General features: G+C 39.5%; 2 protein-coding genes and 1 pseudogene across 3 annotated transcripts in view; 2 read left to right on the plus strand and 1 right to left on the minus strand.

The window, feature by feature from the left end:
• Nucleotides 1-317: 317 nt before the first annotated feature.
• On the minus strand, nt 318-15,174 carry LOC145494000 (uncharacterized). 2 transcript variants are annotated; one of them, XM_081473466.1, is made up of 9 exons: nt 13,683-15,174; nt 9,613-9,724; nt 7,596-8,038; nt 6,353-6,643; nt 5,823-5,954; nt 5,146-5,271; nt 4,185-4,463; nt 3,217-3,524; nt 318-2,701 (listed from the first exon to the last, which is right to left on the minus strand). In XM_081473466.1, the coding sequence occupies exons 1-9, from the start codon at nt 14,097-14,099 to the stop codon at nt 2,347-2,349; spliced, it is 2,463 nt and encodes an 820-aa protein (XP_081329592.1). In that variant the 5' UTR covers nt 14,100-15,174; the 3' UTR covers nt 318-2,346. The 2 variants fall into 2 exon arrangements, with proteins under 2 accessions (XP_081329592.1, XP_081329593.1); XM_081473467.1 differs by lacking the exon at nt 13,683-15,174 and adding an exon at nt 10,262-13,588.
• Nucleotides 15,175-15,777: 603 nt separating this feature from the next.
• On the plus strand, nt 15,778-17,194 carry LOC145495333 (uncharacterized; annotated as a pseudogene).
• A 3,983-nt stretch (nt 17,195-21,177) lies between these two features.
• Nucleotides 21,178-22,697, plus strand: part of LOC145495335 (potassium voltage-gated channel subfamily A member 5-like) — a 2,452-nt gene continuing 932 nt past the window's right edge. The window contains exon 1 of the mRNA XM_081474927.1: nt 21,178-22,697. This exon is cut by the window's right edge and continues 932 nt beyond it. Within this exon, the coding sequence (XP_081331053.1) occupies nt 21,898-22,697 (800 nt within the window). The 5' untranslated portion in view covers nt 21,178-21,897.

The raw sequence follows: 22,697 nt of genomic DNA on the forward strand, positions 1-22,697 counted from the left end.
TGTAGTTGCTGCTGTTGTTGAATTGTTCTTCAGTAATGTTTTCTTCACTGTCTGCAACGAACTGAATTAGAATCGTTTTGTCATAGTGTTAGAACCCAAATGTAAGACACAAAAACAGTTCGTTGAGTAGACATCCTTAACGCGAATAGACATGGAAATCAGTTGAAATCCAACTGAAGAAAATGGCTTTGAACTGACCGTTGCATTTGATACTAACTCCTACTGTTCTTTCACGCTAAGCTTCAGAGTTTTACTTTTACATTATTGTAATTATTATCCTTATTTTTTTTTGTGAATACTTTTCTTGTTTGCTTTCGTTCTTTTTTTTTTGTCTTTTTATTATAAAAGGTAGCTTCAAACAAATTCCTTAACATAAAAAGCCTATTTGCAATAAATTCGCAACAAGCGTTATTTACAATTAATTCTGCAACACACGCTTCTCGTGGTCAACCAAACTATACCATCGAAAAACTAAATATGTCGACTAGGATTCCCATTACAAGCATCTCAAGCTGTTGTTCAACAATAGGCGTCCAAAACCAATTAAGCTTTTGGCAATATATCCTTACATAAAATAATACAAAACTGTCAAAACTTTCTCAGTGAATTGCACAAAAAGGCTTTCTCACCTATCTACAAAATTTGTTATGTTATACTAATTTCATCTTGTTAAATATGTGTTACTCTATTTTTTTTTTAACTTCTCTTATACTTCCAAAGATAATTCAACAAATAGTTTGAGTTTTCATCCGTACGATAAATAAGATACCACTATGTTTAAACAAAAAAATAAATCTCTTCGTGGAATGACGATATATGAATATGAAATTCTTCTCACCAAATATTGCACGTAAATATCATTTTCGTTTAAATTATCAGCAATTTCTTACAAATTCATTAGAAGGTAGACTAAATAGTATCACATCGTTTTGACAACCATGCATATTTCGTTTATTTACAAGCAGCGCTGAAATTGTTCCACGTTTTCTGGGGTAATGAGTCAATCGTTACCCAATGAAAAACGTTTCAACAGATACAACGCTAGCGGAAACCTCTACAATTGGAATAAGTCGCTTTCAAATGGTGGAAACACTCGCCTCAGTTCAAACTTTGTTGAAATAAAGAACATAGAGGAAGATCAGTCATTTTGGCCTTAAAATTTCCCGCGCTCTGGCATTTTGAGTCATGTCACCTCTTTAACCAGAATATACGAAAAACGTTCAGCCATATCCCTGACACCACAGAATCCAAATGGTGGCGAGCTCCCAACTTTTTCGCTTGCGCTATTCAGTGTTTTCCGACAAACTTTCTGTCCCATTATTTTTCCACCAATTTAGAAAATACGAAAAAAGTTCATCCAATTGATCTAAAAGGTCAGGATTCCTTTAAAATCCGATCAAGGATAGACTAACTAAAAGGATAATCTCTATTTTGTAACTTTGATTTTTCCCTTATTTAAATTTGAATAAAAGACATCCTTTTCTGATATCTCAAAGGAAAAACTTGGCTCATGAACACGTGTACTACAGTCTACAGTGGCACACTGTCTTAAACTAAACACATCTGTTGGCAAAAACAAAAAAAACAAACCAAATTTCACACAAATTAACACGAAAACAAACAATTTTAGAATAGAGCAAAATTACACTTATACTCTTTCCTTTGACTAACTGGACAATAAACCACCGTTTATATATCCCACAGTACAATATTCTCATAAAAGTACGTTGGTTTTAGTATCGTATCTGATTATCCTATAACATGGACAATCGCACCTTTGTAGCTCCCTTCTGGAAGCATGTCCGCATTCACAACTTCAGTAATAATGCAAACCCGCCAAAGCTTGACATGTTGTCCCTACACGCCTGCTTAGGCAATTTCCAAGCTGTCTTTTACCTCTGTTTCAAAACGAGTTCTCGTGCAAAACGTTTCTCAATTTGCATGAAAATGAAAATTCAGGTGAAACACGTTTTAATCTGAATAGTTAACAAAGAAGACTAGTTTTGACACAGAGGAAAAAGACAACACAGAAGTGGTCCACCAGTGTGAAATCATGCTTTCTCGAAAATCGAAAGTCTTCTTCACACTCTTTCGCACTCATTCTATCTAAAGGTTTGTTATATCTACATGTACACAGTGCTACGACCACAAATGCCGTTAAATTTTGATAATAGGCTCCCTCCACAAAAGTAGAACTCTTCTTTACAAAAGTAAGCCCGAAATCTCTGAGGTAAATAGTAGTTATCAACAAACCCCCTCAACCCAACGCACCCCCATACGGAATATCAGCCATTATCTTTAAATTTCACGGCATCTGAAAACGATTATTGCCTCACTGAAACCATCTTAACGCATGCCAGTCCCACCAGACATAAACGTCATCGTGTCCCCCTGACCACTCGTAGCCAAGGTCGACTGCGCATGGCTGCTGCCTGGAACTGAAGTAACCGCTGTTGGCCAGGGCTCCGCGGTTGGTCTCAGCCCAGACGACATGGCGACCTGGGTAGTGTCAGGATACTGCGCCTGCTCTGCAGGGGATTGCCAAGACCGATGAAAGCCTCCCATAGGCTGTTGAGTCGGCCAATAGTCAGTAGTTGGTGAACGGACGCCACTGCCAGTCGGAGATGAGTAGCGCCGCTGGCCTCTCATTGCAAAACCTTGAGGCTTTGGTGACCATGGCTCGAAAGGTGAAGACGGGGGTCTATAGATAAAAACTCAGTGTCATTTCTGGTGAATCTGGGTTGCCGGTATGATTGAAGGACGACGACAAAGAAGGGAAGTATGGTAAGGAAAGGTATTGGTAAACAGTATCTATGCCACTCTTCAGCCCTTGCTGGAAACAAAACAGCCTTCTCTTGCTAACTGCTAGGTCTATATCACATCATTCGTTTCCATATTTCAAACTCAGTATTGTAAGATACAAGCAGGACCGTAGCTAGTGGCAGGCAAACCGGGACGCTTGCCTCATTTTCTATCTGTTTTTTTTTTTTTCTTTTTGTGCAGGGGAAAAGTAAAGCACTGTTAGTAAATAAATAATTAATAAACGAACAAACAAATAATATTGCTTCAGTGACAACTTTTTTCTGGCTACGACCCTGTACCTGTTATCCTCACTGGTATATATTACTGTATTTTGAACATCGTCCAATAAGAAAGACTTCTTCAAGAATACGGTTAATAATCAAACACAAACGAAGATGAACCAAATGCAATTACCCGTAACTTTGTTGCATCCCACGTGACTCCTCTACAGCTTTATCGGGTAACGCTGAGGGTCGAGGGCCTTGTCGTCGGCCACCTATCCCACCCATACCAAAGGGTGCTCTACCGTCCGTCTGACCTTCCACCGGAACCTCTTCTGAAGAACTGGAACCCGAACGCACAGACGACAGACTGCTGGCCGAGGAGGGCCTACCAGGAGACTGGTTCGAACCGTAAAAGTTGTCCCAGGCTTGACCTTGGTTTGGAGCTCTTTGTTTCCAGTCCTCCGCGGACATCTGACGCCCATAGCGACCATAACTTCCCTGAAATGACAAACGTCATCTACCAAATCGCATACTTCGTTTCTGTAAGCCAGTCAAGTTTCAGTCCAGCCAAATTGACCGTTTCTACTACGCTTCGAATTGCGCTTCCACACGTTATCCAATGATCGGTTAAAATCGTTATTTTAGCCTGCGTAGAAGGCGTTTCCCAATTTTTTTTTATTTTTTTTTTTGCTCACCCCAGGCTCGCCCGCTTGCTCGCTCGCTTGTTAGATCTCTCCGCTGGAAAAGAAAAGAAAACGTCGGCTACGCAGGCTATCGTTATCTTTACGTTTAATGTCGATTATAAGACCTGTATAAATGTGACAAACCAACTAAAAACTGACTTTGCTTAGCATGCCTAACCGCAAGTAAACCGGAGTGAAAGCTAACCGCAAGTAAGTCCAAGATGTTTTTGAGAGAGGGGCGTGAACAGGAAGTCGAATGTTCTCTTCATTTAGGAGTATCATCCGAATAACCGTATTTTCGTTGAAAAGGTCAAGTTATGAAAGCTAAAATGAGAACTATCCGACTCATTTAGTCGGGGCGGGGGGTGGGAGTGGGTCAAAACGCGCTGAAGGAAAGAACATGGACTTCCAGTTGGCGTCAGTGGTTCCAAAATGTCCTTTTTCATGTGATCTGACACGAAGAGACATAGCTAACCTGTTGGTACTGCCACGGTTTGCCACTTCCGTCACCATGTTTTCCCGGACCAGGCTTTTTCCCGTCAGGAAGAGGCGAACCAGGAAATTTTGGCTGGGCGTTCCCCTGCAGAAGCATCTCATTGATGTACTGAGTGGCAGTGCTACCATACAGTCTGCTGAGATTGTGTCCCTGGGCGGGTGCCGACGGCATGTCTAACATCGGGGAGCTGGGCTGAGTGCCTCCCTCTTGCTTGAACTTCTGCTGCAGAAAGAAGATGTGTTCGCGATACTTGTAGACCTGGAAAGAAAAAAGTACATTTATTGGGATTTTGGCGTAGTAAAGAGGAATCACGCAACAGATTCAAACCAATGCTTCTTTTAAATTCATTTAATATTTTACAGTTCGTGCGATGTATTAAGATTTTTTTTACCGACTTATGTCATGCTGATGTAGATACAGGGTGGGTATATTATATACGTAAAGGCGGCTTGGCCAAGTGGATTGAGGCGCTGGATTTGACATCTGGAGCTCCCTGGTCAACTTCTCCACCCTACCGCTATCTGGATTTCTTACTCGGATTCAGCTCCTCGGCCGCGTTTTGTAAATAAAACCCCTGTAGAATTCCACAAGTTGGCATTCTTAATAGTTTATCTTCCATTTGAAGCATTTGTTTATTTATTAACAGTGTTCCCGATTAGCACAACAGTGCTAAATACATTTGAAACTGAAATAAAGTTATTTCATATCTATTTTCTTTTTACTTTATGTAAATCACTGGTATAGCTAACCAAAGGCCGGAACTACATAGTCACGCTTGACGTCTTATTAATGATTCAAATTTCAAATACACCACGCCGGACAATCTGATGTGAATTATCCTTTGACAGAAGCACTACCCATTTCTGACCGACGGGTCAGACACGTACAAGACTCCCTTTTGGCCATTCCGTTTAACACCATTATTAGCTATACTTCCTACCTGCTCTTGAAGAGAAGAGATACGAGACTGAGCGTTCTCCAGGTCTCGCTTCAGTTTGTCTTTTAATGATAGCACACGTTCCTTCTCTTTCCGTTCGTTCAGAAATTCTTCACGGTATGATTCATTCTGTCCAAAAAAAAAAGGCAGGGTGTCTTTAAGCATTCATTTAAAGCAGGCTAAGAGAGACTCCTTTTAATACCATTGAGTCAAGTAATGTGCGCATGGACACAGAAGGATGACGTTGAAGTGAATTATCTCAAATTCACTCCATGTTTCACAAGAGCCTGATCAGTAGTGATCCATAACTCAGTAAAAACTACGTGTACCATTCGTCGGTCTTGTTATAAAGGAACAAATTGTAAGGATAGACAAGATTTTTGTTGTTGTTATTGTTGTCGTTATTGTAGTTGCTGTTGTCAGTAGTCACATTTTGCGTTGTCTTAGTATGAAAGCTAAGGCGTGGTGGCCTTACCCGGTCTAAGACCTTTTATCTCGTGTTTCTTCAATCTAACAGGGCCTCTATAGTTAATTGTGTAAATAAATGAGGAAGGGCCAATTTGTTGATGGCCAGAAGGACCATCCTGAATGAAAACGCTAAGGGCGGCCTGTTGCAGACGTTTAGTTAATTTATGCTAGCTTGGTCTCCTTTGAAATAGGTAACCTGTGTCAATCTTTACCTGTCTCTGCAGTGCAATTAGCTGCTCGATGCTTGGCAAGCCATTCTCGTGAATAAGTTTCTTCAATCTCTTGAAGTCGTCAATCTGGTCTTCTTGATCACAATGGTATCGGACATATTCTTCACTTTTAACCTGTTTAGTATTAAACAAAGTAGTGACAGATTTTCGGCCATTAGTAAAAAACAAGAAGGGTCTAAGCTAAAGCGTCTGTAATTTCGCTTACGAACGACAGACATTTTTTAGTATCTATAAAAAATTCCCCTGTACGTTAATTGAAGTTCAGTCATTCTGACTTCGGAACCCATTGTAGTTTGCGCGGTCACCTGGAACGAATCACCGGGGGAGAGCCGGGGAGGGGGCTTCCTACATACGGTACTGACAAGCCGGAATGCTAGTCGTATTAAATGGCCATGGCCCAAGGTATTCTATTTTCAAATTTTTATACTTGCACACATAACGGAAGTCTTAAAGTAAGCCTTTAAATTAAGCTTAAATTAAGCTGGAAATTATTATGGGAATCAAGTATTTACTTGTAAAGATTTCATGTTCTTGGACAGGTTTTCGACCTGGTGTCTCAAAGATTTTTGTTCAGCCATGGAAGCGAATTTTTCTTGTGTCTCTCGCTCCAGCATTTCCTGCATCTCCTGAGCGCGGTACAGCACTTGGTCAAACTCTTGTTTTTGTTTTTGTTCGTTTGTCTGGTACTGTGCAAGGGTGTCTTGAAGCTGCCTTTTTTCCTGCTGTAATTTATTGATTTGGACTCGAAGAGCGTTCTCTTCTTTGTCGTGACTGTCCTGCAAATCCCTCAAGCGCTTTTCTAGCTGTGGGAAAATTTAGCAAACAAATAAATCAGTTACAAAGCTCAAACCCACGTCTTCAAACCCTCTAAGTACACCGTTTCCAAGAGCATCAACAGTCTGCAGGACCCGGGTGTGCAGATGTCCGAAAAAGGTGGAAACATTTGCCCGCGCACTTTTCGGCGAGTGTTTGTCGGTTGTTTTTTTCAGTACTCTCGTAGCCTGTCGCACTTTCTTTTACTCTCCCCGTGTTTTTTCTCAGTGTCTTTTTATTGGAAAGGCCTCGACATCAGTCTCCCTCGACTGCAATGGAGCAGGGAAACGCCAAGTCGTAGCAAGGCCAGGTATTAGTATAGGTAATCATACGGTTTCGAATTCAATTTGGAATTAATTTGCACGAGTGAGTTTTTCAAAAAGCTGAAATTGCACGAGCCGTTTCGGCGAGTGCAATTTCAGCTTTCTGAAAAACTCACAAGTACAAATTAATTCCAAATTGAACAAGAAAAACCGTATGATTACTTATTAATACTATAAACATGAAAAAATTTGCGTGCAGGAAGTGCCCGAAGATCTTTCTTGAAGCCATTTTCTCTCATTCGAGAAAACTTTTTTCAAAGTTTCCGCACAAAATTTTCATCATCATTTTATGTGATATCATTGGCTTAGAAAATTTCCTTTTGTCTTTCAGCCAATCATAATTCAGAATTACGATGGGTAATTTGTACTGGTGTTACACTTTTTGCACTGGTGTTACACTTTTTGCACTGGTGTTACACTTGAACTGCACTGCTCTCAGCCAATCAGAATCGAGTAATTTTTTCACCTATATTATTATTAGCTTAAGAAGCAAACTCTACTTGTCTTTTAAAGTTTTAGACGCTTCAATTCTTTAGTTTTTGCTTCCGTTCACTATGATTGCAAGGTTTAAGCTAATATTCAAGCTCAAGTCTTGAGTCTTTATTTTCTCTATCTTTACCTGTGATTTTTCTGTACAAGCTTTGTTCAGTTCATCTTTCATCTGATTGCATTCTTTCTCCACATTCTCGAGTTTCGTCTTCAGAACATGCCCTTCGTTTGAACAAATAACACTGCCACTCCCCACCGTCTTGTCCATTTTCTCCTTGTTTCCTTCATTTTGAGCACTTCTTATTTGCTCTCGTGTCGAATCTGGTTCATTAGCACCACAGCTGTAACCGTTACATTCCTCTCCCAGCTGTGAGCAGTTATTACCACTGACTCTGTTGTTATTCATGTTTCTCGACGCATAATCCGTTGTTCTCGAAGTCTTTTCTTCCCTCATAACATCTAGTTTCTCAGTGAGCGAAGAACATAACACATCTTTGATTTTGAGAGCCCTTTCTAGTTTCCTTGTCCTGAAAATGTAACGTACTAGCTGAGATTTGAGATAGCTTGAGCACCCTATAACATCAGAGATAAAACACAGTTTTGCAAGTCAGAGATGAACCAGACTTATTAAGGGTTGGGCATTCAACTTTTCAGGGAGGGGTGGGCGACTTTGGCAAAAGAATATATATCCTGCAAGCTTCTTATACTATGCACGATCAGTGAGCCCAAGAAAACATTTAACACGGAGAACAAAATATCATGCATACGCAAGCCCAATAAAGCATTTCCTAGTGTATGCTGTGGAAGTATTTAAAAACAAATTGTGCTATTATACCAAATCACCCAAGAAAACATTTTACATGGAGAAAAAATATCATGCATATGCATGCCCAATAAAGCATTTCCTAGTGTATGGCGTGGAAGTATTTAAAAACAAATTGTGCTATTATACCAAATCACCCACACTCCCTCTCAAAACTGAAATGGTCCACCCCTAACGAATTGCCAATACTATGATCAAATGCATGTGCAGCTTCATTCACTGTCCATTCACAAGGTGGAAAACATCAATTCCTAGTATTGAATGCTACAGTATACCATTCTCTCTGGATACATATCTTGACTTTTCTTTAGCTCAATGAACATTTTGTAGTTCATCAGTGCTAATAATCCCTCTAGTTGATTGCATATTTATTATCTTTTGGGACTAACCCTAGAACTGAGCATTCATTGCATTAGGGATGAACTAATGCTATTATTATTATTAGTAGTAGTAGTAGTAGTAGTAGTATTAGTATTATAAAAAAATGTAAGAGGAGTGTTTATTGTTACAAAAACTAGTATTAGTATTATTATTATTATTATTATTATTGTTGTTGTTGTTGTTGTTTTTTTTTAAGGGGGGGGAGGTTGGAGAATTTGCAAGGGGACCATGAGGAAAAAATCGAACAACTGCTTTCAACTATTATTATTATGAATTTGATGGTAAAAAAATTCTTCCACAAGCCATTGTGCACCCAAAAAACAAAACCATGCCCAACCTAAAGGTGATAAAAAAATGTCTAATCCTCAAAAAATTTCCCAACCCCTCCCCACTCAAAAAATAATGGTCCCCCCCTTAACTTAAACCCATCATTTTCTCATTTTTTTTCTTATTTTAATTCACTTTTTTACACCATTTCCCAAGCTCATAGCTTAACTAGTGTCATTTCGCATAAATAGAGGTTAATTCCTTCCAGTTCATTCATCTATGTATTCATGCATGTATCCTGCATGCATAATTCATGCACTCGTTCATTCATTCAAAACTTGCTAGCAGGGCTTTGTTTTGTAATTGAAAACAAACAATTATCTAACATAGATTCAATTTCCATGTAATTAAAATAGCCACAAATTAGGAATATATGAACATGGTATGTTATACACTGTCTTCAGAGGTTTGAGGTGAATGACAAGAAACATACTATCATCCTGATTGGTTATAATCTATCGAATATTTTTGCTCACAAGTGATAACCCTAAATGCCTCACATGACTGAATATTCTTTTCCTAGTTAAAATTTGGGAATATAGAAGTGATATTCCCCATTTTTCAAAATTTGTAATAGAATGCAATTGTCTTTAGAAAACTTGTCCATGTAACTTACTTTCACAGCAATTGATGTTTGCTTCGGAATCACAAGTGACTTCTTGAAGCAGCCTGATTTGCCCCCGGAGTTCTTTATTAGCTTGCTGCAAGTTTCTGATCAAATCTGTATTCTAAGAAATAAACGTGAGAAATAGGATTTAGGAAATTTGAATCAATATTGCCTAAGCTACATGTACATGCAGTTCTTAGTCATGTGAAAACCTTAAGACAGAAACATTTTTTTTTTCCTTTAAATAAACAAACATTGTGAGAGGATTGCAGGTTAGGTGGGCTAATGGTTGGCACATCAGACTCAATTCAGAAGGGACGCTCTTGTGAATAAAGTGGGGATGCTCAGGGACTGAATAAGTTCAATCCAATGTTCCAGACAAAATGCATTCTCCACTCTATGGACACACACCCCTCCCTTCCCCCCCTCAACTAAACTTAGATGAAGTGACCTTGAGTTCAAATGCTGGGGATGAATTCTTTATGATCAAGACACTCAGTTCTAAACTCCTCCATGTGCAGAAAATTGGCTCTTATTCCACAGTCTCCTTCATTAGCAATTACTGCCCCTTTCAATAACATGCGGACTCTAAAATTCAAAGCTCAACCGATTCCAACTACTGTTTCATTGTCTACACTGTGCTCAACGATTTGATTACCTTGCGCTCAGCAGTAGTCGGAAGCTGGGAGGAGCCGCTAAACATTTGATTGACGGTAGCGAAAAACGCACTTGTCAGTTGAGCTTTGAATTTTAGAGTCCGCATGTTATTGAAAGGCACAGTAACTTGGATTTTCCCTGTGAATTTGGAAAGAGTAAATTACTGAAAGAAAATAAAAAATTCTTGGGTTCTTGCTGTCCTGGCTGTCATGCCTACGTGTACTATATATACAGTCATAAAATGGTACGCATAATCTTTATGACATCTTTGAACAGCATTCAAGTCAACATTTAATCTAATATAAAAGTGCTGCCTGAGATGAAGAAGCAGTGCTATAGAGAAAATTAACAGCTTTGACAGTTAAACAGAGAATTAATTTTAGACAAAATCTGCAGACAACCATCTATAGTTATGTATTTGCGTATTTTATTGGCTGCCATGCTAAGTGTGAACATATATCTACAGTAACTACCTTTCAAAAATAAAAACCACCTGCACATAAACAAAGTACAGAACAATTATTTCTTGTAGCTCTAGCTTAGCTGTATTTATTACACAAAACTTATCATAGGTTTGATATTTACTACGGGCCCAATCTCCACTAGACTAATAAAAATTTTTTCAGCTCTACCAAAACTCATGGCAAATCTTGTCTCCACCAAATTTTCATTTTAGTACAGGTTGTAAGTCTCCACACTTGTAAAAACAAAATTATTTGCTAACCGCAAATTGTCCATCACATCCGGAATTAAACACCTTCTACTGGAGGAGAAAATTATGGCCTTAGGTGTCCTGCGGGGTACAATAAGGAATGAGGATGAGGACTGGAGGAGAAACAGCTTTTTGCTTTAATTAATTTCAACAGATCTACCAGTTTTGAATTCCAAAAAATTGGCTTGCTTTGAGGCAGTGTTTTTGCAGTTTAGTAAGGTACAACAAATTTAGTGGGGCAGAAGAGCACAATCCACACTTGTAGCATGAACCTGATGACAGATTTTTTTTGCAAAATAAACAAAAATTGTCCTATAGTGCAGATGGCCCTTTGTGTCTCTTGTAATTTGAGTGCTGAAGCCAGAGCAACTGCGCAGAACCATTCAAGATTTCAAGGCACTGTAACACTGAATAAACATTTTAAGTTATTAGAAAAGAAAATCAGAAATTGGGACAAACACTTAACCCAGGATACTTTTCAATATCACCAATCAAAATGTTTTGAAATGAACAAATTATATGGTTCTTTTGAGTGTTTATTGTGAGCAATTCACATGCATAATCACTAGAGAAATAATAATACACACTAAGTAAGAGTATTTACAAGTGATAACTGCAGAGACAACAGGCCCAAACAAACTGCTGTTGAGTGTTAAAATTAGGATAAAAAAAAAATCAGACAATAAGCACAAAGAAAAACACATCACTTTTTAAAATATTCAGTTACAGGATAGAGCTGACACAAAAGAGAAAGTGAACAAATATTGAACACACCCCCTGGTGTATGTGTGATGAAGATTGAAATTCTCCTGGCTTTCATATCAATATTATTGAAAAGGCAGACAGGTGGGATGAAAAGAATAAATGAAATAATCAACCAGGTGATAATGTCGTTATGTAGGACGATATTCTCCTAACTGATATTAAGTGGAGCGTGTGAAAACACTAAGTAGAAGTAATGTTTTGATCATAGTGTAACAGGAACAAATTAACATTAGTTCCCGGGATAGGAACAAGGTTCTAAGTGCCATTTAAGCTGTCATTCCTAAATCTTCTTAGGTTAAGCAAGCGCATAAAGGTGCTTTGTCTAATTGTGGAGCCCAAAATTAACAGTGAACGCAACGAAACGCTTAACAGCGCTTTCAGACATAAGAGGAAGCTATAGAAGAATGTTTAGTGCTAAAGCGAGTCCCAATTGATGTAGTGACACAACTTGACAATCATCACAATATCGCATAAAGGTCTCGGTTTTTGAAAAAAAGATGTCTAATATTCCCGAAGCGATTTAGAGAACAATAGAGAAAATTCCAAAACTCCAAATACCACTTGTCTAGGAACATTATCTCTCGCAAGCAAATATCATCCGAATAGAAATCTATTTCAGCGTGTCAACTTGTAACGCCAATAACACACATGAATGCGTCATAAACACGGTAGAAATTTCACACTTGAGTCTATTGTCGGGCTAATTTAGACTACCATGCCTTGGAAAATCGAATTATAACATCAACATCTGCGACCAGGCGTGCACAGCAGACACAATCACAGAGGTGCGATCTTCGCATCGAATTACATTATACTCACGTCATGCAAGCAAGGACAGACCTAAGCCTTCGCTAAACACGCAATAAGAACACAAATCTGCAGGCACGTTCATTCGAAAATGTCGCATACGAGAAAAAAACAAGGAATGTAGCCGTCAAGAAAGTGCATTTATTCATGAAATAAAATGAACATCCCCAGCATGCAGCATGCGGAGTGCTATTTGGCACGCGATCGGATCTAAAGGAAAACAAAGGGAAGTCGCATTGAGTTCAGCTCGGATAGGCTTGAATCGGTGCATGGAACCTTAAACTTTGATTTCAGAGGAACACTTTAAAAACAACAGCGGAAATGTAGTCGATTAAGAGCACGAGTGTGTTCCGCTTTGTTAGCGAACAATCGATTCGCTCGATCAAAACGACACAAAAACCGCCAGGCTTTGAACCATGGAACAATCGTTTGTTACGCTTAATTTGCTCTGAATGCTCACAATGTAATTTTAAAGAGACCGTCGGTGAATGGAAACTGTTATTATGTACTGGAGTATGAATGAAGAGGAGAGGCCGAACGAGCCGTAACAGAAGCGAAAATCGAGTGTAACTTAATATAGTCATCGCATGTGCCTTCACGAAAGACCCAACAAAAGCTCTCCACGTCGAAATGACATCTCGGTCAACACACGGAAACAGAGAATTAACAAACTCACCGATCACAAATGGAGTCATTCCGCTCAAAGACAGTTTCATGACGTCGCACTGTAGCCTGTTTTCAGGCTTCTTTTGTGAAAGTGCAGCTGTGTTTTGCAAATAAGCTTTGTGGAAGTCGATCGAAGCGACCTGACTGCATTGCGCGCAACACAGCGTACAGAGTAGGCGGGGAAAGCCAAGCAGCGACAGAATGCATAATTTGCAAAACAAAGAATAAACTTACTAGATTTGTGTCCAAGAAATGATAACAAGCACGTGGTGAATCGATTCGTGAGCTGAAGATGTCGCGGCCAGTGTTCAGTTGTGCGACCAAACAAAGTCAACAAAAGAACTCCTCTGTTCGTGAGCCACTCCGAGAGGTATCAAATATAACTGAGGACTTGGAAATCACAATAACATTGCAAGCATGCTCTCTCGTGACGGATCGAGTTACACTTGTCATCCAGAACAAAACAACTCACCTTGAAGCTGTCTGTGTATGTGCAAACGTCTTGCTTCTTATCATCCTTTAAAGAGACCGGCCCTTCATCCTTTTGCAATTTTTCAGCTCTTTGGGTTTGTCGTGTCTGCATTTGAGCACAAGCGCCCGTGCTGAGAGTCAGCTCTTGAGAATTTTCCGCCCCCAACTTACCGCTACCAATGCATTCGTAGAAATTTGTCTGTTCGTGTTCCCGCTTTGTGTTATGGCTTTGTAAAACCTCGCGCAAAGCGCTCAAACCGCGTAGTTTAACGAGCAAAGAATTCTTCTCGAGTACCAAATACAGAATCAATCGTCTCAGCTCATCCCTTTCGTCAATGTATCCCCATTCATCTGAGCGACCTCCAGGCTCGAGCTCAAAATCATATAATTCTGCGCCATCTTCGGGCGGAAACCACATTTTTGACGGTTAGTCACCGAATGACTACAAACAAGGAAACAAGAACGGCAGTTGAGGTCAACATTTGTTTTAACAACGGGGAAGTTATCATATTTTGTCAAATGGCCTTAAACGTACGGACCAGTCACATACCATCACAGTCAACTATAAAATTCGTCACGGTGTGGAATATATAGACCGGAAATGAATATACTGTACAGTTCATTGGGCGCGCAGGGAAGTTTTAACCGGAAATAGGACCTTTTTAATTTTTCAATTTATAGTTCAAACGATTTTGGAAATTTTAGACAGGAGGTTAGAAAAAAAAAACAAAAACAAAACAGGCTCCTGAATAAATAAAATAAACTTAAAGGCACACATAACAAATATGATTAATGAAGAACTGTAAATGTTTGCTTAATTTCTTTAAATGAACGTCACTAGAATGCCGAAGAATTCTCAGAGACTGCACGCGATTCCCCTGATTTGAAATCTCCTTCATATTCTAGACTCCTCACACTGCACTGTGTGTTTGCCATTGATTTGGAGCTTGTCCAGGAACAGGGAACAGAGTCCTGTAGGCACGTGAACAGTGCGTGCGGTTCACGGCAGTCACGCATGCAGATTGAACCCCGCCATGAGGAGGCTGGAACTAGGGAGGCCAATACTAGATACCGTGGAGATTGGGGTCTACATCCAAAACAACTTCGCACAGCTCGTAAGAATAGTTTCTTGAACAATCATCAAGCGAGAATTACTTCACGTGTAAATGCATTAAATTACATTTATTTGGTCATTGTTATGAACTAATTTACGCATTTGCCGGAGGAGTCACCTTTGTTTTGGATTCGGTGTCCTAAAAACAAGCACCATGGGCCGGATAAAGGTCATCGAATGTGGTGGAACTGCCAGAAGAGAGCAAGTGATGCGAAGGCTTTCCATACCTGCTGAATTTACCTGAAAAGGCTTGAAGATGAGCCGACAGTTGCTCCTTGAGGTGACTTTTGTCAAGTTGTTGAAAAATCTCTCCTGAAAACTGAAAAAAAAACTTGCTGTAACTTGAACTGGAGCTTCACCTTTGTCTTAGTGCTCTCAATTTCTGTTTGTTTGTTCCTTTGTTTTGCTTTGTTTTGTTTTGTTTTGTTTTGTTTTGTTTTTTTCATGTGATCACTCCCACTATAATTTGAAAATAATTTTCAATTTGAGCACTTTGCGTCCTTGCATGGATAGGACAATAGTGTGAAACTCCACCCAAAAGCATACCCAGGTTTTTTTTCCAAATCTTACAGCTCATGGCCGGCTTACGAGCCACATTTTCACCAGTAGACTGCTTTGAAAAGCGAACGAATACAGGTATGTTGCTAGGGGAGAGTTGGAACTTGCGGCATACAAAATCACACATTTTGTTTTGATTCATTTGGGCTCATTTCACAAAGAGCGGTTTTCACATGAGTGTAGGTTGAGATCTACTGGTTTAATAGAGATCTCACGCCACTTTGCCAAAATCATAAGTGATGTTCCGGCACTTCGTTCCAGCCATAGTTGTTTTTACATCGAGTTTTGCAATGGTTCGCAGAACCGTGATTGGTCAGAGTTGTTACTCTGCTTATTTATTTTTACTATTATTATTATTATTATTGTTTATTATTATTATTATTATTATTATTATTATTATTATTATTATTATTACGCTGGCTTATTACGAAGCCTGATAAGGAGGAGACCGCTAGGAGCATCTTTGAAGAAACAGCAATCAACATCACCACAGAAGGACGGAAGCATCTGGGTGCGGCGCTGGGCTCCAGGTCTTATCTTGAGCAGTACGTTAACGGTAAAGTCGAAGAATGGGTGGGGCAGGTGACAAAATTGGCCGAGTTTGCTTTGTCGCAGCCCCAGGCTTGCTACGCAGCATTCACTTTTGGATTAAAACACCGCTGGACGTACTTCATGAGAACTCTGCCTGATATAGAAGATCTACTCGCTCCTTTGGAGCGCGCAATAGCTGATGCCCTAATACTGTCCATTACAGGTCACAATTGTACAGAAGCTGAACGTGAGCTATTGGCGCTGCCAGTGAGAATGGGAGGTATGGGCCTAATAAATCCGAGCCAAACAGCAGCTTTAGAGTATGCAGCATCAGCCAACATCTCTGGTCCACTAGCCCATCAAATAAAATCACAGTCGCATAAGCCACCAGCCGAAAGTGAAGTACACGCTGTGCAACGGGAGATGAGCCAAGTGAAGTATCAGTATCTGAAGGAAAAACTTGATGAGGTGAAGGGCTCGATTTCTGGGAAAACTTTGAGAGCTGTCGACCTTGCCACTCAGAAAGGTGCTTCTAGTTGGCTTACTGTTTTGCCAATTAGAGATATGAATTTTGATTTAAACAACAGTGAGTTCCGAGACGCTGTGAAACTCAGGTACGACTGGGAAGTTCCTGATACTTCCTCTGTTTGTGTTTGCGGGGACATATTCAATGTGGATCACGCTATGATATGCAAAAGAGGCGGATTTATCATCCAACGCCATAATGAACTAAGGGATTTGGAGGCGGAACTGCTTAGCATGGTATGCAATGGTGTCGAAACCGAACCAGTTTTGCAAGACATCACAGGAGAAGAGTTGAATAGGGGAGCCAACACCGCCCCTGATGCGCGGCTGAATATAGTTGCTAGGGGATTCTGGGAGAGGCAGAGGTCGGCTTTTTTTTGATGTCAGAGTATGCCATCCGAATGCAGACTCCTATAGAGATTTGGATCCAGACCAGATATTCAGGCAGCACGAAACAGAGAAGAAGCGCCAGTATGCCAGCCGTGTGTTAGAAGTAGAGCAAGCTACATTCACGACATTAGTTTTTAGCACGACGGGTGGAATGGCAGTGGAATGTAATCGATACCATAGTAGACTTGCTGAGTTAGTTGCTACAAAGAAGGGCGAAAGTTATGCGACTACCAAGTCATGGATCAGGGCAACAGTATCTTTTGCGGTCCTGAGATCAGCATTACTTTGTTTAAGAGGCTCGCGAGCTCCTAGGAGAGTCCACTTAGAACTGTCGGACATTGATTTAGATATCGAAAAAGGACATGCAAATATTCGTTAAGGCAATTCAGAATGCTATTTCTGGGGAATTATAGCCGAAGCCACGAACACTGAGCCAAGAAATGGACCTGCATATAGCTACAGTGTATTTTTAAAGTAGAGTTTTTGCCATTTAAATGTGTAGAGTATTTTTTACTATTCTTATTTACATTTTTTCGACAAATGATAATAGACAAATTTATAAGGGTTGTAAAGAATGAGTGTAATTTGTAATTATTATTACCGAAAACTTCAGGAACAACAGAATTTCTGAATTTTTTACCAGATACATGTAAGATTCAAGTTTGTATGGAAAAGTGCTCAGTAAAGTTTGTTACCTTATTATTATTATCATTATTATTATTATTATTATTATTATTATTATTATTTAATTTATTGTTGTTTTGTGTGTGTGGTTGTTGTTGTTGTTTTTTTTTTTTGCTTCCGACACTTAAACATTGAAAACCGCTCTAGTTGCTAGCAGGTTAAAAAAGCCGAGCTTAAGAATAGCCATTTTAAGGTAATAAAGTAATTATAATGGGCCTCGATAATATAGTGGTTTAAGTTTGTGATGGTTACGTTACCTAGGTAACCAACTCGTGCAAGATAAGACAAGCTATAATATTTCTAGTGAAGACCACAAGAGCAATATTCCAATTACAATATCGTACGTACACATCAAATAATCAAACGCTACCATCACAACAATGCCTGCTTACAAACACTGCATCGTTTCTATTGACTAACAAGAATCCATGATATTATCTGCGGTTAACATTTGCGCTCAATCTAATCTCGAAACACGGCAGTTAGTCTGTATGCGGTCGCTTATAATGTCACGATAACTGATCAGTTCGGATACGCACGAAGGACCTTTTTGGATCCCTCAAAAGCTTCTAGGTAACTATCCTTGACGCATCTTAATATTTTACTCGAGTCTGGTCGCTAATCATGATATCTACCCGTCTATGACCCAAGTCGTTTCGGTTTTACTGGTCGTTAATTTGGAGGGTCTGAATGGGGTTAAATGGATAGCTCTATAGAACGGGTCAAAATCTGAGACATGCAATATTTTGATAAGCAATAGAGAACTAAACACGAAGGGAGGTTGGGGGAATTCGAGACAGTTATCCAAACCCGAGACGCAGTCGAGGGTTGCGATAACTCAAGAGAGTTCTCCCAACCCCGAGGTTTTCAGATGAGGCTATGTTAACACGGAAAAAGTACAATATTGCTTTTATAAAATATTTTTCAAAAATTCACGCAAATCTAACACGTTTACCTAACTTTATCTAAACACACTTATCGACCAATGAGAGCGCGCGTATTATCGCAATTATTTTATAATTACTGTTAGCTGAGAAATGGACTGAAATTTTAATTGACAGCTGAGAGTAAGACACCATCGAGACCCTGTTGTTTGTGTTTTTTAATCTTATCCTTGGATTGCTGCATGGATAATGTGTTTAAAAAACAACAATTAAATCCATGCTACAGATGCTTATTTCTGACCGGTATCTAGAGAGGATGTCATTACCGAACCAGATAATTGGAGCATCCAAACTAATATTCAGGGAAGCAAGTATAATAGTTGTTTGCTTTGTTGTTGTTGTTATTATTGCTGTGATTTCCTCCTTTCCTTTGTGACTTTGTTTGGCCTTTCCGTTTCCTTTGTACTTGGTTGGGAAAATGTCTCCCAAGCCATGTGTTTCTTCGATTTTGGGAGTGCAAACTTTTACCCTTCCGCAACACATCCGAAACGACACAATTTCCCAAGTAACAGGCGTAAGGAAGATCAGTGATGAAATCCGAAGGAGAATATGGAATTGGATTGGCCTCGTGCTCAGAAAGGAGAGGAATGATGACTGCATGGTGGCGATGGAGTGGCAGCCTGTAGGGAAGAGAAAAGTGGGGCGACCTAAAACCACATGGAGAAGGACGGTGGAAAAAGAATCCAGGCAAAAGAGATGGTCCGGCTAGGCGGAGGTCAGGGGCGCAGCGCAAGACAGGGCTAGTTGACGAGAGACAGTTACAGCCTTATGCGCCTCTCGGCGTGAAGAGAAATAACTAACTAAACTTTTACCCTTGATGCTTGTATAGCTTTGTATCTCAGGCCTGTTATTAGATTACGCGCATATATATAGGCATGCTTTTGTACATTTGTACTTGTTTATTTATATATATATTTATTTATTTATTTATTTATTTATTTATTTATTTATTTATTTACCTATCTGCTCATGCCGCAGTCGAAATATCAAAATACTTGCCTTTTTAAAAGTGAAGAGGCTAGGAACGACCAGTATATGGGCTCTCGAGAGTTTGGCGAACATCAGAAATAAGCATTTGCTGCGCGCATCTAGTTTTTGGAAAAAAAAAATCCTGCGCTTGAAGTGTTTATGCCTGTTACTATCCTCCGCAGGTTCCGGATGCTTCGAGAACTGTATTAATTTCCAAATCTTCTTGACCGTCCCGCCCCCCGTATCTTGGTTCCAGGCCTTGCATCAGTTCACTAGTGGCCGCCACACAAACAAAAGACACATTTGTCGCAGCGTTGCACACAGTCTGAAATGCAGCGCTTCAGTTAAATCTAGCTCTGGTGCTGCTTGATCTGTAACAAGAAATTAAAAACACATATATAGCTATACTGAGTAATCCAAAAGGCTCTATAGAGTGTACATGTGTCGTGCGTCACGTCAATATTCTGCAAAGCAGAATATCTCTAGAATATATTGGAATAACAGGAATGAAAACGAATTGACAAAACATGGGGCATATATGTACACAATAGGAGACAGATTGCTGCTTTTAGTTGGAGTTTTAGCTTTAAATTTGCTAGTTTTGTTTTTCTTTAGTTGTTAAAACTAATCGAAATATTTTACAACAGGCCTCTGTGCATGAAATTCAGGCCGGCACATGCGATTTTATCACATAACCAGTAACCTGCATTTCTCGTTTAATTTGATACTGCGAAACTTGTAGAAAAAGGCCCCAAGGTCGAGAATGGTTCTGAATAATTTATTTACTGAAAATCAAACTTTCAGCCTTTGAATTTTTTCAATAAATCAAAGCAATGTCATCTCAGTTTGGGCAAAAATTAGTTTACCGTTATTTTTTCTATTAGTTTTCTAACCATGATCAAACTCATATTGCTATTAAAAAGCAAGAGAATAAGTCATGAACCACTAGGCACTAGGTCAATTAATGCACGAGCTTAATTTGTTATTTATGAATACCAATTGTGTCTCTTCATGATTCTGCAAGAGTAAATATATTGCTATATTTATTTAAAAAAAAAAAACATATATAGATAAAAACTAATCTTACTGACAAAAAAAGTTCATTTTTTTTTTTTTTTTTTTTTGCTATACACCATCTAAGTTTTCAAAGGAGCTACCAATATTTTGGATCATATATTTAATATATTTTTTTGGTTGAAAAGTGCTAACAGTCTTCCCTAAGTAATTATTACCTAGATTGAAAATCTCGGTGTCCAACGCGTTTTTACCAGTCATTTTGTTTACTTACCCCTGACCCCTATGAATCAAAAAGAATTCTATTTCCGCAATAGCTTGCATGATCAGGTTGGTTTATTTTTTATTCTTTTTTTTCCCCAGATTTCCGCTTTACGCCGACCTGACCTTCCTAAATATTTTTCTTTGTTTAGAAACACCTGCTTATAACGTCAATAAATAGCTTTTTGCAAAATGTGCTGGCAACACACACATTATTGTTTGTCAAAAGAAATATCTGGAACAAAAGAAATGAGTTCTTATATTTTTAAATCAGAGGCCAGACCTTGAAAAAGTGATTTGGCTCAATCGATAATCGATTAAGAAACCCAACCGTGATGTGGTCACATCTAAAGACAGACACAACTATTCAGCAGTTACTGAAATCTCCCTAATCGAAATCCAAAAAGTGTGAAAGGCGGTTCCCTAATGTGGTGATATAGCTCGGAAAGGTTTATAGAACTCCAAAGATCATCTTTAACGAGAATATTCCACCTGCCGTTTACGTAACTGCCAGCACTGCAGAGCGAACCTGGTTTGCTCAAGGAAAACGACGATTAGTAGCTTTAATGATTCTTAACGGCTAAACATATTCACAGAGTTGCAAAATAAATTGCGTGGATCAATAAACTGAGTCAATTCATTTTCTTCCTCAGGTGTTGGCAACTTCGCTGAAAAATAATTACAAAATATACATTATACCCGTGGAGAAAAATGCCTATTGCCGTAAACTTAAACTTAAGGAAATTCGTTTTGCTCTGTGTTTTAAGCTGTGAACACGAAAAAAGAAAAATAAATAAATAAAACTGACCGAAAATGGGTAACCTTTTTTTACCAAGAGGAATTGAAGACTTGACATGAGGTTGGGCTGGCGAAAGTACATTTAAAGTTGCCGTGATAGATAAGTGTCTCGTTTTAAAAGGAAAGAAAAACACCTGTCGTCCAAAATAAACATTTGATCGTTTTATGCACAGTTTAGCGCTGATTACACAAGATGCGACCTTCTCTATTAATACGTCATGTTTTCGCTTTTACACAGTGGGCGAGTTATTCGGTGTAACTAACCTAACCAATGAGCGACGGAGATTCCTTATCAGCAGTAAACGGACGAGTATCTCAAAGATCTAAGGACTGATCGTGGTTAATCAAAGCTTTAGAAACGGTGAGAAAATGTACGATACGTGTTGCCCGCCTAGCAGAATTCAGCTTCACGCACTAAACAAACGACAATGAACGGAAGCTTGCGAGTGCCTAAACGCACGCCAGACCGCTGCAGACGATTCCAAGGCATTCCACGCGACAATCTGCAGTTACACCAGAGTCCCGGTCGTATTCGGCGAAGACGAGTTCGTATCAACGTAAGAGGCTTTCAATTTGAAACGTTTCAAGCGACGTTGGAGCAATTTCCAGAGACAATGCTTGGATGCCCAGCAAGACGAACGGAGTTCTATGATCCCGTGAGTGACCAGTATTGCTTGGATCGCGATCCTGCCGCATTCGACTTCATCTTGTTTTTTTATCAGTCAAATGGCATCCTTGCTCGACCTGAGACCATTTCAAAGAACGCCTTCAGTGAGGAGCTCAAATTCTTTGGAATAACAGAACAAGACGAGGCGGATGGTGGAAAAAGTGCTAAGGATGTCCCCGAGACATCCACATCCAGTGAGAATCATGAGCTCTTAGCTGTGGAAATCGCGCCGCCCGAAGATGACCCACACTGCAACCGTCGTGCAAAAAATCTGCGTACTAAATGTTGGCTGATGATGGAATACCCTCGATCGAGCTTAGCGGGTAAGATCTGGGGAAGAATCTCCATTACTATTATCCTGTTGTCGGTTTTTGCCTTTTGTTTGGAGACAATGCCGGAGTTGAACTGTCCTAAAGATATAATAAACACAACCAGCCTAGTGAAAAATCAGTCAACACTCCATAAATCACCGGAACTAATTAACAACGGGAGCTATCAAATGACAACAGGAACGTTCGTGACTAATTTACAACAATGTTCCTCAGCACGAACATGGTTTGT

This window comes from Orbicella franksi, chromosome 8 (genome assembly GCF_964199315.1).
Source record: "Orbicella franksi chromosome 8, jaOrbFran1.1, whole genome shotgun sequence".
Taxonomy (NCBI): domain Eukaryota; kingdom Metazoa; phylum Cnidaria; class Anthozoa; order Scleractinia; family Merulinidae; genus Orbicella; species Orbicella franksi.